Source organism: Alosa alosa, chromosome 8 (assembly GCF_017589495.1).
Source record: "Alosa alosa isolate M-15738 ecotype Scorff River chromosome 8, AALO_Geno_1.1, whole genome shotgun sequence".
Taxonomy (NCBI): domain Eukaryota; kingdom Metazoa; phylum Chordata; class Actinopteri; order Clupeiformes; family Clupeidae; genus Alosa; species Alosa alosa.
In genome coordinates, this window is record NC_063196.1 from 33,684,217 (window position 1) to 33,698,806 (window position 14,590).

Consider the following 14,590-nt stretch of genomic DNA (forward strand, 5'->3'; position numbering starts at 1 on the left):
ACACCTCAAACAGCTCATTTCCTCTGCATTCTGTAGTAAATGTGTAAATAAAACCTGACATTTCACTGACGATCAAGCGCATCACACTCAACGTAAACATGACGAGTTAATCACCTGACTTGTTTAGTGCTGAGTTACCAGCACAAATCAAGGTGAGTTATCAGCACCAAGCAAATGCCCCAAAAAAAAAAAAAGCATGAAATGTTATCTCATTTCTCATTTTCAGTGTCAGCTAGCAGTCTGGGAAGAATGGTAATTGCCTCACGTAGCAAGTTAAGGGTGGCCATGTCACTGTCTTGACACCTGTGCTTAACCCAGAAAATTCTGTAGTGAAATGCTGTTCCCCGCTTTGGCCAAATGAGTCACAGCACCAGCCAAATTTCTGCATGTTTTGGCTGCCATTTTCCTGTGTGCTGAGACAGGAGGCCCTGGAACTTTCCAGACTGCTGCTCTCAAAGCAGTCATTCAGGACAGAAAACTGGGTGTTTTTGCCCCCTGGTGGCCACCTGTTTGAACTGCAAGTCAAACAGAAGAATCTCAAGGCTTTTAGACAGCAAAGGATGTTTATCTCATTCACACACTGTTTGATTCAGCTCCACAATTTAGGCACTTCCACGTTATTTGCTATTTTACTACATGTCTCGCTATCAGCATCAGATTTACAGTATCTTAGCAGTAAGATGCAAATCTCCCCGGCGCTTAAGAATATTGAGCCACGTTTTAGTAAGGATAAGTAAATAAATAAACATATACAAATAAATGTGCTGCGTCACAACAGGTGTGATATTTCAGCATGGCTGAATATAGCCTGCTCCTCCCATGGTGAGAGGCGAGCATGGTGTAGGACAGCGCTGTGTTTGTTTGTTTATCTGTATGGGGGATTATGGACGTGTGTGTCTGCATGACGTTGTTTGTGTGCATGTCTGTGAGAGAGCTTGCAAGTGGGTGTGTGTGTGTGTGTGTGTGTGTGTGTGTGTGTGGAGAGGGGGGGCAGCAGGTCTGACAGACGGAGAGTGAGAGGGGAGACACGACACATGCCAAGAGTCTCCTCGTACGTTTCTCTATTCTCCTCAATGTCTCTCTGTCTCTTACACGCTTTACTTTCACAAACACACACTGACACAGTAGACAACACACAAAGTGGCCAGTGTTGTACAAAATATTAGGATCTTTTAATGGTTCTGTAAATTACAAAACATCATTAACAAAAATTGTTTATCTTGCCATGGATCAAATAATACTATTTACGAGGACTAATCAGCCTTTAATCAAAGGTAGCACAAAATCAGAATCACTGTAGTGTACTCCATTTCACTATACACTGTGCTCCGCCTCCAACCATTGCATTCGTTAATGTCATTTATACAATTCATTGTGGCATTAGAAGAGAGGTGATGAACCTATTACAACATCTTACCCGCCCTTTCAAGTAAACACAAATCATGGTCAACTCATCTGGCCAGGCCAGAGTCATGGAGGGGCATGTCCACCAAGGCCTTTGGCCCTCTCTGGGTCTCTCTTCAGGCAGAACCCTCCTGGGTCTGGGCCACCTTCCTCCGCAGGTTCTGGCTGAAGGGCATGAGGAAGTCGTCAAAGTCCACCTCGTGGCTGAGCCGTTCGCGCCTCCTCTCCCGACGCTGGATCAAATCGCTGGTGGTCAGCAGGTTACTCCACACCTGGGAGAGACAGGACAAGAGAGATGGTCACATGGTGCTGAGGGTGCACTGACACTGTCTAGAGCACAGCACCAGAACAGAACAAATGGACAGATAGGCCTCTGCAGCCCAAACTGTCTAACATGTGAGCCTCCATCTTAAGAAAACGCCTTCTGTTTTATGCCTGACAAACAAAATAGTCTATTTAAAAGGTTGGACTATGTAATAGCTGAACCATATTCTTCCAAGTGCACAAGCATAGGCAACATATAGCCCCGATTAACTGTTTTGTTTTTCTTACGGGAACATACCGTCCGGGGTCTAAAGCTGATGTCCACAGGTCTGAGAGTGCCGTTGTTCAGCCGGGTGTTGTACATGATCACAGTCTCTTTGTCATCTTTGCTCTTCTCTGCCGCAGCCTTCTGGGTCAAGGAGCTGTCTGCAGGTGGCATTGATGTGCTACTGGGGGCAACTTGGCTCAGCTGAGAATGACAATCAATCAAACAATCAATCAATCAATCAATCAATCAATCAATCAATCAACTGATCAGTAACAGATACAACAGCATGCAAAGCAACAGTTTGCAATCAATCAATCACTCTATCAATCAATCAATCAATCAATCAATCAATCAAACAATCCGTCAATAAATCAATCAGTATCAGATACAACAGCATGCAAAGCAACAGTATGCAATCGATCAATCACCCTATCAATCAATCAATCAATCAATCAATCAATCAATCAATTAATTAATCAATCAATCATTCAATCAGATAAAACACTATGCAAAGCAACAGCAATCAATCAATCAATCAACCAATCAATTACCAATAGCAATAGTGATAACATGCAAAGCAAGATTGTTTTGCCCGTTCCATCATACCCTGCACATAATTTCAAAAGGGGCAAATCTGAGGAGACTAGTACTAGCTTGTCCTCCCTACGACTGCTTTGATCCAGCTGCTGCGGCCAGCTAAGCTACTTTTGCTGACCCAATCACAGGCAGGGTAACACAACACTGTACACCCACTAGACCAGCTAGCTCTCAGCAAGTGACATAGGTGGACAGGCCCAGTCACAACTACAGCGTAAAGGAAACATGTTCTCCAGCTTGCCAAAGCTGCACTGCTGAAAGGTTCTGTCTTGCTAGTGATACCCGTGCTAGCTTGTCCTGAGGTAACCTGAGCTGTCATGTCTCATTTGTCTGCAATTTGCTGGTTTAGAGTGGCAGAGGCATGTCTCTTGTTCCCCTGCCTGGCATTCCAGACTGGCCTTTAAAAGGGCGGAGAACACACACAGCTACGCCGGGGCAAACCGTCAGCAAATGACCATGTCAGCATTTGGTAGCGATGTAGAAACCACAACATTGTAATGGAATACTAAAAGCATCGGCATACAACCTGATTATTATCAGCTCAATGTCAACTGACACTTTTGTTAATATGGCTATGGATATTGTTACTGTTCTGGGACCTGCTACTCTTCCTGCTACTCTTGTAGCAATAAGAACACAATGTAACAATGCAAAGCCAACAATTCCATGTTACCATATGGAACTATTCAGACTGAAAAGAGCAAAAGAGGTCCTTCAGCATGGCATGGCATCACGGTGTCATATTTTTGTGTTGAATCTCTTGTCTGTGTTGCTGGAAGGCTTATGATTAGAACAAAATGATTTGGTGCGGTTTTGCTTGTTACCTTCTCCTTGGCTGAGGTGGTGGCTGGCCTGGGTTTAGGCTGCGGCTTGGCTGCTTTCCCTCTCTTGTTCTCCTTTGGCTTGGGCAGGGTATCCATCTTGGCCTTGACCAAGTCCACCACCCTCAGGTCTGCATAGGCCCAGGCGATGTCCAAGCAGTTCTGCTCTGCATATAGAATACCTCTGTCAGCTACAATTGCCATGACTGAGACAGAAAGTTCTGGCAAATGCCACCAAAATAAATAAATAAATAAAATGACACGCTGTACTTATGCTGTTATCCAAAAATGTTGCCGACTAAATGAGACCAGCTTGTAGTCAAACTGATTGCTCCAGCAACTGTGCGTTCCAGCCAAAGTGATTTACACAAAGGCCAAAAATTCTGTGGTGGAACTTTGGGATGAAACCACCCATAATACCATTATGTAAAAACCAGAGAGAAGTTGTCTCTGGCACAGATCTGGGTTACATTTGGCCCAGAGTCAGCACCCATCTGCACAGGCAGATGAGAAGAACGTTAAGGTGGAAAATCACTGTGGGAAATAGTCGCCCTATAAGCTTCTTTATTTGCATCAAACACAATATGGATTTGTATGCATCAAACACAATATGGATTTGTATGCATCAAACACTATACATAAACAGCATATGCATCAAACACAATAGATTTGTATGCATCAAAAACTATACATGAACAGCATATGCATCACACATCGCTTAGGTCAGTGTTTTTCAACCACTGTGCCGGGGCACACTAGTGTGCCGTAAGAGATCATCAGGTGTGCCGCAGAAAATTATCCAAATGTTACTCACTGGTCCAGAAAAGCAACTGTTGCATCAAAGAATTTATAACCACATGCTCTCATTGATTGTATGATTGCACTATTTGTGGTATGCAGGCATTGTACAACTGGGGCCCCATATCCAGTATTCAGAGAATCATCACATATCCAGTTCATAACAACAATTAAATTAGATATAGTCACCTACAAATAAAACAGAGGGCGCTTGTTTTATTGAGCAGGTCTTGCATAGAAGCCATAATAAGGCCATATCTGTGTATTATTTGAAATTTTAGGCTATTGTATGTTTATTTTTTCTTCACACAGGATGTTAGTGTGCCGTGGGACATTTTAAGTGTCAAAAGTGTGCCGTGGCACATAAAAGCTTGAAAAACACTGGCTTAGGTAACTGCAAGAATGTACTCGTTGTTCAGTAAGGAGTTAGGTGGTGATGGAGGTACTCCATACACTAAACAACACCACTCATTCCATACACTAAAACACCACTGATTCCATTCACTACACAACACCACTGATTCCATACATTACACAACACCACTGATTCCATACACTAAAACACCACTAATTACATTCACTACACAACACTACTGATCCCATACACTAAAACACCACTGATTCCCTTCACTACACAACACCACTGATTCCATACACTAAAACACCACTAATTCCATTCACTACACAACACCACTGATTCCATTCACTACACAACACTACTGATCCCATACACTAAAACACCACTGATTCCCTTCACTACACAACACCACTGATTCCATACACTACACAACACCACTGATTCCAAACACTACACAACACTCAAGACCAGGGGTCTCAAACTCAAATGAGCTGGGGGCCAATTCTGCCAACGTCATTTGATTGGAGGGCCGGCTATTTCTGAAAATGCAATATTCTTTTTTTCAAATACCACACAAAACTGCAAACAGAAAGTGCAAGTGTTTTTATCTAGTTTTAGACACCTGTGCTAGCAACCTTAGCTTATAAATAAAAATATTTTTAAACCTGGCAAACTATAAGAAAGCAACACCATTGGATTTTTATATCAAAATTTCAAAAGGCCATGGCTTGAAAGTGGTCAGAGATAAAGTCCTACTGTAAATGTAAAAATCTTTGAGTAAAACAAAAGTTTATGAAGGGGGTAAATTTACCCATCTAATTTGCCACTGGATGGCAAGCACCTCAAATTATGCACCTTTCAGTAAATACTGGATGAACATATTTGAGCAGGTTTACTTTCCTTTTTTCATATTACCCACATAACAAATGAACAGGAAAACATCTAAGATGTATACCAACACCTAAGATGTATATGGTTTCTAAACCACAAGGCCTACAATAAAGTATTCTGGTCAAATCAGTTCCTATCGCGGGTAATCTGAGTACCCAGAAGTTCGTGATCATATTATGCGGGTGACTTTGTAGTTTAGAGCCCTATTTCTACTAGCCCTGCTGTCTGTACCACGTCCATTACGGACACTATCATCACGATTACCACTGCAACCTCCAAGCTATGTTGGGCAGAGGGTCGAAATAAGCATGGTATGCTTAGTGGACACCGTCGTATAGGCCACACGCAGACACACCTCCATTCAATAGACGATGGATCATAATCTCCAAAAAGATATTCTTCTTCAGATTTAGAATAGGTGAATAACATAGCCTACCTAAGACTTCATCACACGTAAACGTTTTTCAACATTTGTTGTAGGCCTATTTCTGCTTAATTTCTGCTTCAATTTATGCAACACTATGGCCTGCATCGCTTCCAAGGCGTCATTACAAATGCACGCCTTTGTGTTTTCGTGTAATACAAGTATTTCCTGAAAACTTTATGCTAACCGATTTTGGGTTTGAATGAAGCTCTGGATGTCTAGCACATAGTGGAGCAGAGTACAAATGAGATTTGTCACCGTACTTGGAACTATCGTCTATTTTAATCAGTATCGTTGTTTGTCACAATTAAAAAGTCTCAAGGGCCGGATTACATTATTATTTTGACATACGTCGCGGGCCGGAATTGGGCCGGACGCGGCCGGGTGTTTGAGACCCCTGCTCAAGACTGATAAATGTGTGCCTACATTTTGAGCAATGGCACTCCTGTTAACAGTTAAATCCGGGGGTCACTAGTATCTGTAAGACTTTGGCAATGATAAACAAGTAATATGTAATATGTAATATATAATCACACACACACACACACACACACATATCTCTGACTTTCTCCAACTTTTGCACACTTTTTATTTCTTATTTTTGATTTCTCCTCCATCTACCCATGTCCTTGATTGCCTAGCCTTTCTGCCCCCCCACCCCCCACCCCACCCCCATCCCCAACACACACACTTACATCATCACTGTCATCACTTCACATACATACAGCACTCCTCTACATACTTGCTGCACACTGCCCCCACCTACCCACACACACACACTACACACACACACACACACACAGTCACTGCTCCACTCCCGCCCACACACACATCTTCACTGTCATCACTCACATACATTACATACAGTACTCTGCTTGCAATAGTAAGTCCCTGACCCCCAACACACACACACTTACATCATCACTGTCATCACTTCACATACATACAGCACACTGCTTGCTACAGTAAGCCTCCTCTACATACTTGCTGCACACTGCCCCCACATACACAGCACATTGTCTTCAGGATCTTCTCCAACACACATCCTCTACATACTTACAGCACACTGCCCCCACCTACCCACCTACACACTACACACACACACACACACAGTCACTGCTCCTCTCCCTCCTGCCCACACACACATCTTCACTGTCATCACTCACATACATTACATACAGTACTCTGCTTGCAATAGTAAGTCCCTGCCCCCTACATACACAGCACATTATTTCATCAGGAAGCTTCTCCAACACACATCCCCAACATACTTACAGCACACTGCCCCCCAATACACAGCACATTGTCTCATGAGGAAGCTTCTCCAACACACATATTGCACACTGCCCTCTCCCCACATACACAGCACACTATCCCATCTCCCCTGTCATCCCCCAACACACACACCAAGACCCTGGCAGTTGGGTTAGCCCCTTGAGCCGTGGATCTGCCCAAGGTTTCTTCCTTGGTAAGGGAGTTTTTCCTTGCCCCTGTTGCTCTTGGGTGCTCCTTTGTTGGTGCCCCCACCCAATCCCAATCCTCCCCCACCTTTTTTTATGCAGCCCTTGCCACTTAATCTACTAAACCCCTCTTCTACTGCCCTTTTTACCCCCCATTAATGCACAAATAGGCTGACACCAGACATAATTTCACTGCATTTCTTACTTCCAGTAACTATATGCATGTGACAATAAACTTCCTTGTATCCTTGTATCCTTGTGACCAGATAATCATGCATAATGAAGTTATCCATCCATTACAGCCGCTCAAAGAACTGCCGAGTATCCCCCCACCAGAAGACTACAGCCATGTTAGTCATGCCTTGGCACATCTGTGTGTGTGGGCGCGCCGGGTACCTTTCTTGTTCTTGGCGTTCACCTTGGCGCCGGCCTTGATGAGGTACTCCACGCACGCCGGCCTGCAGCTCTCGATGGCCCTCATGAGGGGCGTGGCTCCGCTCAGAGCAGGCGTGTCCACCTGGGAGCCCGACTCCACCAGCAGCTCCGTGATGTTCAGCTGGCCGGCATGGCAGGCGTGGTGCAGTGGCGTCCAGCTGAACTGGTCCTTGGCATTCACATCAGCCCTACAAAGGGTAAAAGGGAACTGTTGTAACAACTGGATGCATGGCTGTAGTGGCAAAGAAGTTAAGAAAATTACATCTACATCCATTCATTATGTAAGTTACACAGCAACTAATAGTTTATAATATATTGTTACAGTGCTATGTTGGTTGTGTTGCTAAATATCAACTGATAGCATGTCTCTATGGTTAAGACATGAGGGGGTGTCCAAACCTGGCACACCTGTGCCAAAAGGGAATGGAGTGCACTAGTGGGCTCAACAAGAGGACTACAGAACATTTTCAAAATGCACAATTTTCAATTCACAATTCTTTTCACCTGGTTGATCACCAAAGTAAAATATGTTTGGAATGTGTTTGATATCTCTCTCCTTACATCAGCAATTGGAATGAATACCCTAGAAGATTCTCATACTGTCTTGTTCTAAAACATAAATGTTGTAAGTTTGATTCAGTACTATAACGATCTGTACTTGTTCTGATGTTAAAGGCTTTCTGTGCAAAGTCACTCCTTCATATCACCGTGTTGAGCTATATTTGCAGCCATTTAGCTGTGTGGGTTCATGGTTGCATAATGGCAAATTGTTTCCACTTCAGATGCTCTTACACAATCATGTCCATGGCCAGGCAGTGCAGAGTTGAACGCGTTCAAGAGCATCTCGTCTGTGAATTGCCGTTGTTTTGTTATGCTCTGTTTTGAACATAGAGGCCATTTCAGGGCCTTGTGGGCTGTGATTGTGCACAATGACTCAGGCATTTCTGTTGAATGAGGAGGGCTCACTCACTGCATGGCACGCTGCTTTAAAAGGGCTTACTTTCTCAGGACCCGACCCCCCCTCTCTCTCTCTATCTCTCTCTCCGCTGCTGATGAATGTGAGGGAGCCTGACCTGAGATGAACTGATGGACTAGCGGGGCACAGGGGCGAACACTGACTGGAGCTGACTTAACTAACCCCTAGCATGCCATGGGGTGCGTTTTCCAAATGCATAGTCGCTAACTATGATGCATTTTCCGTGGTGGCGTCACTGCCAAATCTGAGTTGACAGTATTTGAGTCACGCGTTAGATCCGTTAAAGATACAGAAATACGTATTGTGTCGTGTCGTTTTTCTGTCACATTTTAGTAAGAGCTAACAAATATGCTCTTACTTTTAATTTTCCAAAATCAAAAACATGATATGTGACAATATGAAGTGTTTGTGAATGCATAACTCAAATTTACAGACTCATATTTGGCAGTGACACTACCAAAATGCATGGATTCCAGTTTCTTCCAGTAGCAGCAACTGGAATCCATGCATTTCCACTGAATTATTTTTGGGGAATCTGATCATACCTGTTCATTCTTACTGTTGCTTTCGAATTTATCGTGACTAAATTCAAGATGGCTGCAAACGCTAAACCGTGAAGGTACTGTCTGTATAAATCGCCTTGTAAGTAAACTACCAGTGCTTTTTCAAAGTTCTCAATGTCTCGTTTTAAATGTCAGGGCCCTCGGAAGTCTACCAATGAAGTGTGGAGATACATTGAGCCTCGTAAATGGGTGTAAACAGTGATTTATTTGCATGGCTAGCCCGATGCCGAAGCACCACTATTGAAAAGCTGTTGGTAGCATCGGCTAACTAGCCAGATTTTTGGAGTGCAGGGGACAAGCCGAGATGGGCTATGAGACATACGTTCACACTCGGTATCATGTTTCAATACACTTTAGGTCATTATCACACCGGAATTCTCCTTTAACTAAAGCATTTTGCTGTACAGATAAAAAAACATAAATATTTGTTTTGCCCCTGAAAATAAACATTGGGCCCTTGAAAAAGTTCATCAGCCAAGTTATTCCTGCCTTCACCTCTTCAAAAATATCCTAAATTACTTATCTCTATTTTTGTTCACACTCAGCTCACCATCTGTGTATCACTCCTTGTCTCCCACAGTGACACCATCCTTACCCCAGGTTGATCAGGAACTGGGCCACCTCGTAGTTTCCATAAGCACAGGCCGTCATGAGTGGCGTCTTGTAGAAGCGGTCCTTCACGTCCACAGGAACGCCCTCCCGGAAGGCCAGCTGAAGCGACTCCAGGTCGCCCGTCTTGGCGCAGTAGGTCACGTTGACGTAGATCTTCTCCGGCTCGTCCACGTACCAGGCCGAGTCGTCCTCGATGGGGTGCTTGGGTGGGTGGTCGCGGCTAAACCGGTTGGGGTCTGTGTGGTGGTGGTACGCCTCCACCATGAAGGTCGGAGGACCACCATCGGCCCTCCGGTAGATGAGCTCAGGGGGGATGGTGCAGATGGGAAAGGGGAGGGTGAATTTGGCCTTCTTGCCCTTTTTGCCTCCTTTCCCCCCCTTCTTCTTCTTCTTGGGCCCATAGGAGGCCATGACGACGGCCTTCTGCAGATACTTGAGGCCCTTGAAGAAGTCGTTGATGTTGATGACGCCCTCGCGCCTGCGGTCATGGGCGAGGATCACCTTGTGGAGCTGATACTCTTCCACGGGGGCCTTGAGATCCTGCAGGACCGCCTCGAACGTCTCCGTGGAGACCGTCTCCTTGATGCAGTCCCCCGACTCGTCGAAGGCTTTCCTCAGGGTGACCTCATGCTCCTGGGACCAGTCGTAGAGCGCCAGGGCCCAGGTCTCGTTGGGATTGGGCACGCCAGGTCGAGAGAACTTCCCGTGCAGCCTCTCTGCTTTCTTCAGCTCCTTCACCGCAGCTTTGTGGCCATTGTCCTTGGCAATCTGCCGAGCCAGAAGGCCTTCTTCATTTTTTAATTTGGGATTGCAGCCTGGAGCATGGAAAGAGAGCAGCTTTTGGTCGTGTCCAATGTTTAGTTAACTGACCTGCAGCTTACTACTGGAATCTGGCCTCTCCTTTTCCCTCTCCGCCCACACAAAACAAAACTAACACTGAGAATAACAATATCACAATTCTTTTCAATATTGCATTAAAAATTAGATATGAATGAACAACGTGAAATTTCTCTAATCTGAATATCAACACAGTTAATATTCAATTACTCTCCCACAGCAGTATGTTTTAATATTATACAGTATGTTTTAAAGTATTTCTTTTACTATTTAGTATGGGAGCTCATGCAGCTGGTATCCAGCTGAGGCCAAACAGGAGAACCCAGTGAACCCCTTTGAGACGTTGATTTAAAACTCTCAACGTGCAGCTACACCATGGCACAGAATAACAAACATCTGCTTTAGATCTGACATTTGGCAAGTTAGCTTCAAGCCGCTGGTAGCGCTGATAAATAATGCTTAAAACCAAAACTGGTAGCAAACTGACAGTCTGTTTAGAGGCCAAGTCTGAACATAACTCGTGGAGGCTGTTACCTCTCTGAGCGAGAAAGCGGCAGCACTCGGCGTGCCCACCGCGTGCTGCGTAGTGCAGAGGAGTTTCTCCTGCTTTGGTCACTGCTCCCACGTCTGCCCCATACGCACAGAGCACCTGAATAACCTGGACAAAACAATCAATCAATCAATCAAAGTGATATACACCCTTTCAAGAGAGTTCCATTATCAGCATCATAGTTGGCCCCACAAGGCTTCCGTTTTAACATTCCATATGTTATCTTAATGCAGAGGAAGTAGATTGGGAACCAAATAGAACGTTCAAGCATTGTTTTTGTTTTTATTGTTGAAAGGGTCTATAGTATAATGTAATATGATATAATACAATATAATATAACAATATATAATATAATATAGTATAATATAAAAGCCAAAAGCATAGTCATCTATATATAGTCCAGCAAGGCTCAAAACAAAGTTTCCAACAAACTCAAGGTCAGCTTTTGATTAATTTTAATGAGCATGTTAAAATATACAGCCCCTAGAGATGTCTTAGTTCGAGTGGGCCAGGCACACACAGTGGTAAGATGGAACTGAGTCAGATCAGTACCTCAAAGAACCCGCCTTCCGCTGCAAAGTGGGCAGCGTGGAGGTTGGTCTTGTCGAGCGCGTTGGGGTCGGCGCCCCCTCTGAGGATGCTCCGCACCAGCTCCACGCTGCCCACCCTGGCCGCCTCCATCAGAGCAGTGCGCCCCGTGGCCTGGAGAGAACAAAAGAAACGCCCACATGTACGCCCAGAAAACATCAACAACACCATCAAATGCCCACATGTACGCCCAGAAAACATCAACAACACCATCAAATGCACCTCATGTTTCTCATTCAAATGGCACGTACAAATTCAAGTATCAGACACATGCCAGACACAACACAACTAGATACAATGGCTTAGAGACACTGCTAACTCCCACCCCACCCACCCACAAACACACACACACAATAGGCTATAACTGACATTAGACAGTCATGTCAGGCTGTAACATGCGCACACAAACACACACCTCATCCCTGGCATCAGGGTGAGCGCCTCTCTCCAGCAGGAGTAGGCACATGGGTAGGCAGCTGTCAGCCTGTGCGCAGGCGAGGTGCAGGACGTGCTGGCCAGTCAGGGACACATTGTTGATGTCAGACAGAGCCTTCAGCACCGCGTGCATGCAGCGCATGTGGCGCTTGGTGGGGTAGATGCAATAGAAGAGGACCCCTAGTGGACAGAGGTGGTAGGGTAGGTGGTAGGAGATGAGCTCGGATTACAGGATTAGTAGTGGTTTGGCTGCCAAATGTTGGTCTGTTATTAAACATGATAGTCTGCAACTAAAAGGATTTGTGTATGTGTCCATATGCCTTTTCTATAATGCAGATGTAATTTAAATAATAGAAAATTTGGCTAAGTGGTACCAAACATGCCCAGGAGAACACATCCCTTACATTTACATCCATTATGTAAGTTACATAGCAATAAATAACATAACATAACATAACATAACATAACATAACATCATAACATAACAGAGAGAGACAGAGAGAGAGAGAGAGAGAGAGAACATACCTCCTAATACTTTGCTTTGAAGTTTGTATTATGGTCCCTCTACTATAGGCTATTACTCACCTTTCCCATCCTTGTCCAGCAGGCTCACGTTAGCCTTGTGCTTCACCAGCAGCGCTACTGCACCATCATGCCCTAACTCCGCGGCTAGCATGACAGGTGTTTTCCCACTCTTGTCCTGAACATTTGGACTTGCTCCGTGGGACAGCAGGAAGTCCAGCATGTCTGTGTTGTTAGCCACGGCTGCTATGTGCATAGCTCCTTTGCCCTGGCGAGGTTCGGTGAGGTTGAGGAGGTTGTCCACGCCGCGGGTGATTAATTTCTCTATTTGTAGTTTGTTGTCCTCGTGGACACACTGTAGCAACCGGTAGACCTGCAGCTCCTCCAAGCGACCTCTTGCCACTGGACTCGCCATCATCACTGACCTCTTTCAGAACAGGGCCATTTCAGCACCATACCATAGCCTACTTACTGATATTTTACTAGGTTAAATTATTTTAGTATTTACTTCATTTAATATCATACATAGACTAAAGTGGGCTAATATAACCATCTAGAAGACTACAGGGTTGCCTAGCGTCATTTAAAAAGACTGAGCATGAACAAAAGACCTAGGCCTAACACCTGCAATATTCTGTGCAGGAGGCTACATCACTAGTTCGCGAAGAGATTAGGCTAGATGCTACTCTTACCGCAACTGCATTCAACCCAGAATGACTTACCAATGCTTCAGTTGAAAGCAGTAGCCTACAATTGTTGTTGCTTCTTCTTTCTGTTAGACGAAATGAGTTTTGATACCACTTTAAATTACCGGTAGGCTAGGCATATGGACACTATGTCCACGTTTCCCGATAATAAAGTTTAAATGCAACATTGTTGCAAAGCTCAGCGTCGGACTGACTTTGTGAAGACTGCAGAGTAGTTCATTGTCTCTATGGCAACAGAATGCCAAGTCCCTCGAGATCTTCGCCGGGGAGTCGTCAAAAGTAGGCTAGGCTGTGTCTTGGGTGCTCACGTTCTTGTTAATTGGCCCCAGCTAGAGTTACGATACATTGGAGAGATCACTTGACCGGGATAGGCTAGAGTCTCAGGAACACCAAATATCAGTTTACATAGCAAATGTTTTCAACCGTGTGATACACTTTGTGTGCGCATGACAAGCGAGTGACAGTGTCGTAAAGTCACTGGACTTGGTGGGATCACGACGTGACCTAGATAAATCAGAGGTGACTCACTTAAATTATTTAAATGCAATTGGACGTCCACTCTCAATTTCAACTGTTATGTTCTATACAAACACCAGGTGTCACTAAAACTGCGTTAGTAGTAGTCCATCCTCAGCATTAAGGAAAGTGCCTTGACCATAACGTAGAACAAACTGTTATGTTTGTTGAAACGATGCTTGACGGTGGACATGGTATTTTGATCTATGTGGTCTAGTACTTATGGAGTAAAAGTTCGAAAACTGTTTGTAGGCTGTCCAAGATGGATAGGCCTATTTATATTTCCCCAGGCAGTTGTGTTCTGTGTGCAACACACCACTCAAATTAAACTTCTGTGTTTTAGCCTCTATCTAATCTTCACTGACCCCTTTTTATGGGACCTTTCGGGGCCCTTGACTGATGTTTCCTCAAAGGAGACTAAAAATTAGGCAGGCTGAGGATCTTTGTAAAATGAGCATGCCCTCAATGATGCACATCAGAAAAAACAGTGGTTTCCACGAATCTGTGACTGAGTCTAATCTTCACATTCTTGGCGCAGAACTAGGCCAAAGGCACACACTCAAT

At 44.5% G+C, this 14,590-nt stretch overlaps 1 protein-coding gene across 1 annotated transcript; it reads right to left on the minus strand.

Annotated features, from left to right (window-relative positions):
* Positions 1–1,171: 1,171 nt before the first annotated feature.
* ankef1a (ankyrin repeat and EF-hand domain containing 1a) lies at positions 1,172–13,854 on the minus strand. The gene is made up of 10 exons (XM_048250624.1): positions 13,526–13,854; positions 12,867–13,228; positions 12,262–12,461; positions 11,811–11,960; positions 11,243–11,366; positions 9,855–10,686; positions 7,682–7,908; positions 3,358–3,521; positions 1,967–2,137; positions 1,172–1,676 (listed from the first exon to the last, which is right to left on the minus strand). Exons 2-10 carry the CDS (start codon positions 13,219–13,221, stop codon positions 1,521–1,523), a joined length of 2,379 nt encoding a protein of 792 aa, XP_048106581.1. The 5' UTR covers positions 13,222–13,228; positions 13,526–13,854; the 3' UTR covers positions 1,172–1,520.
* Positions 13,855–14,590: the final 736 nt, after the last annotated feature.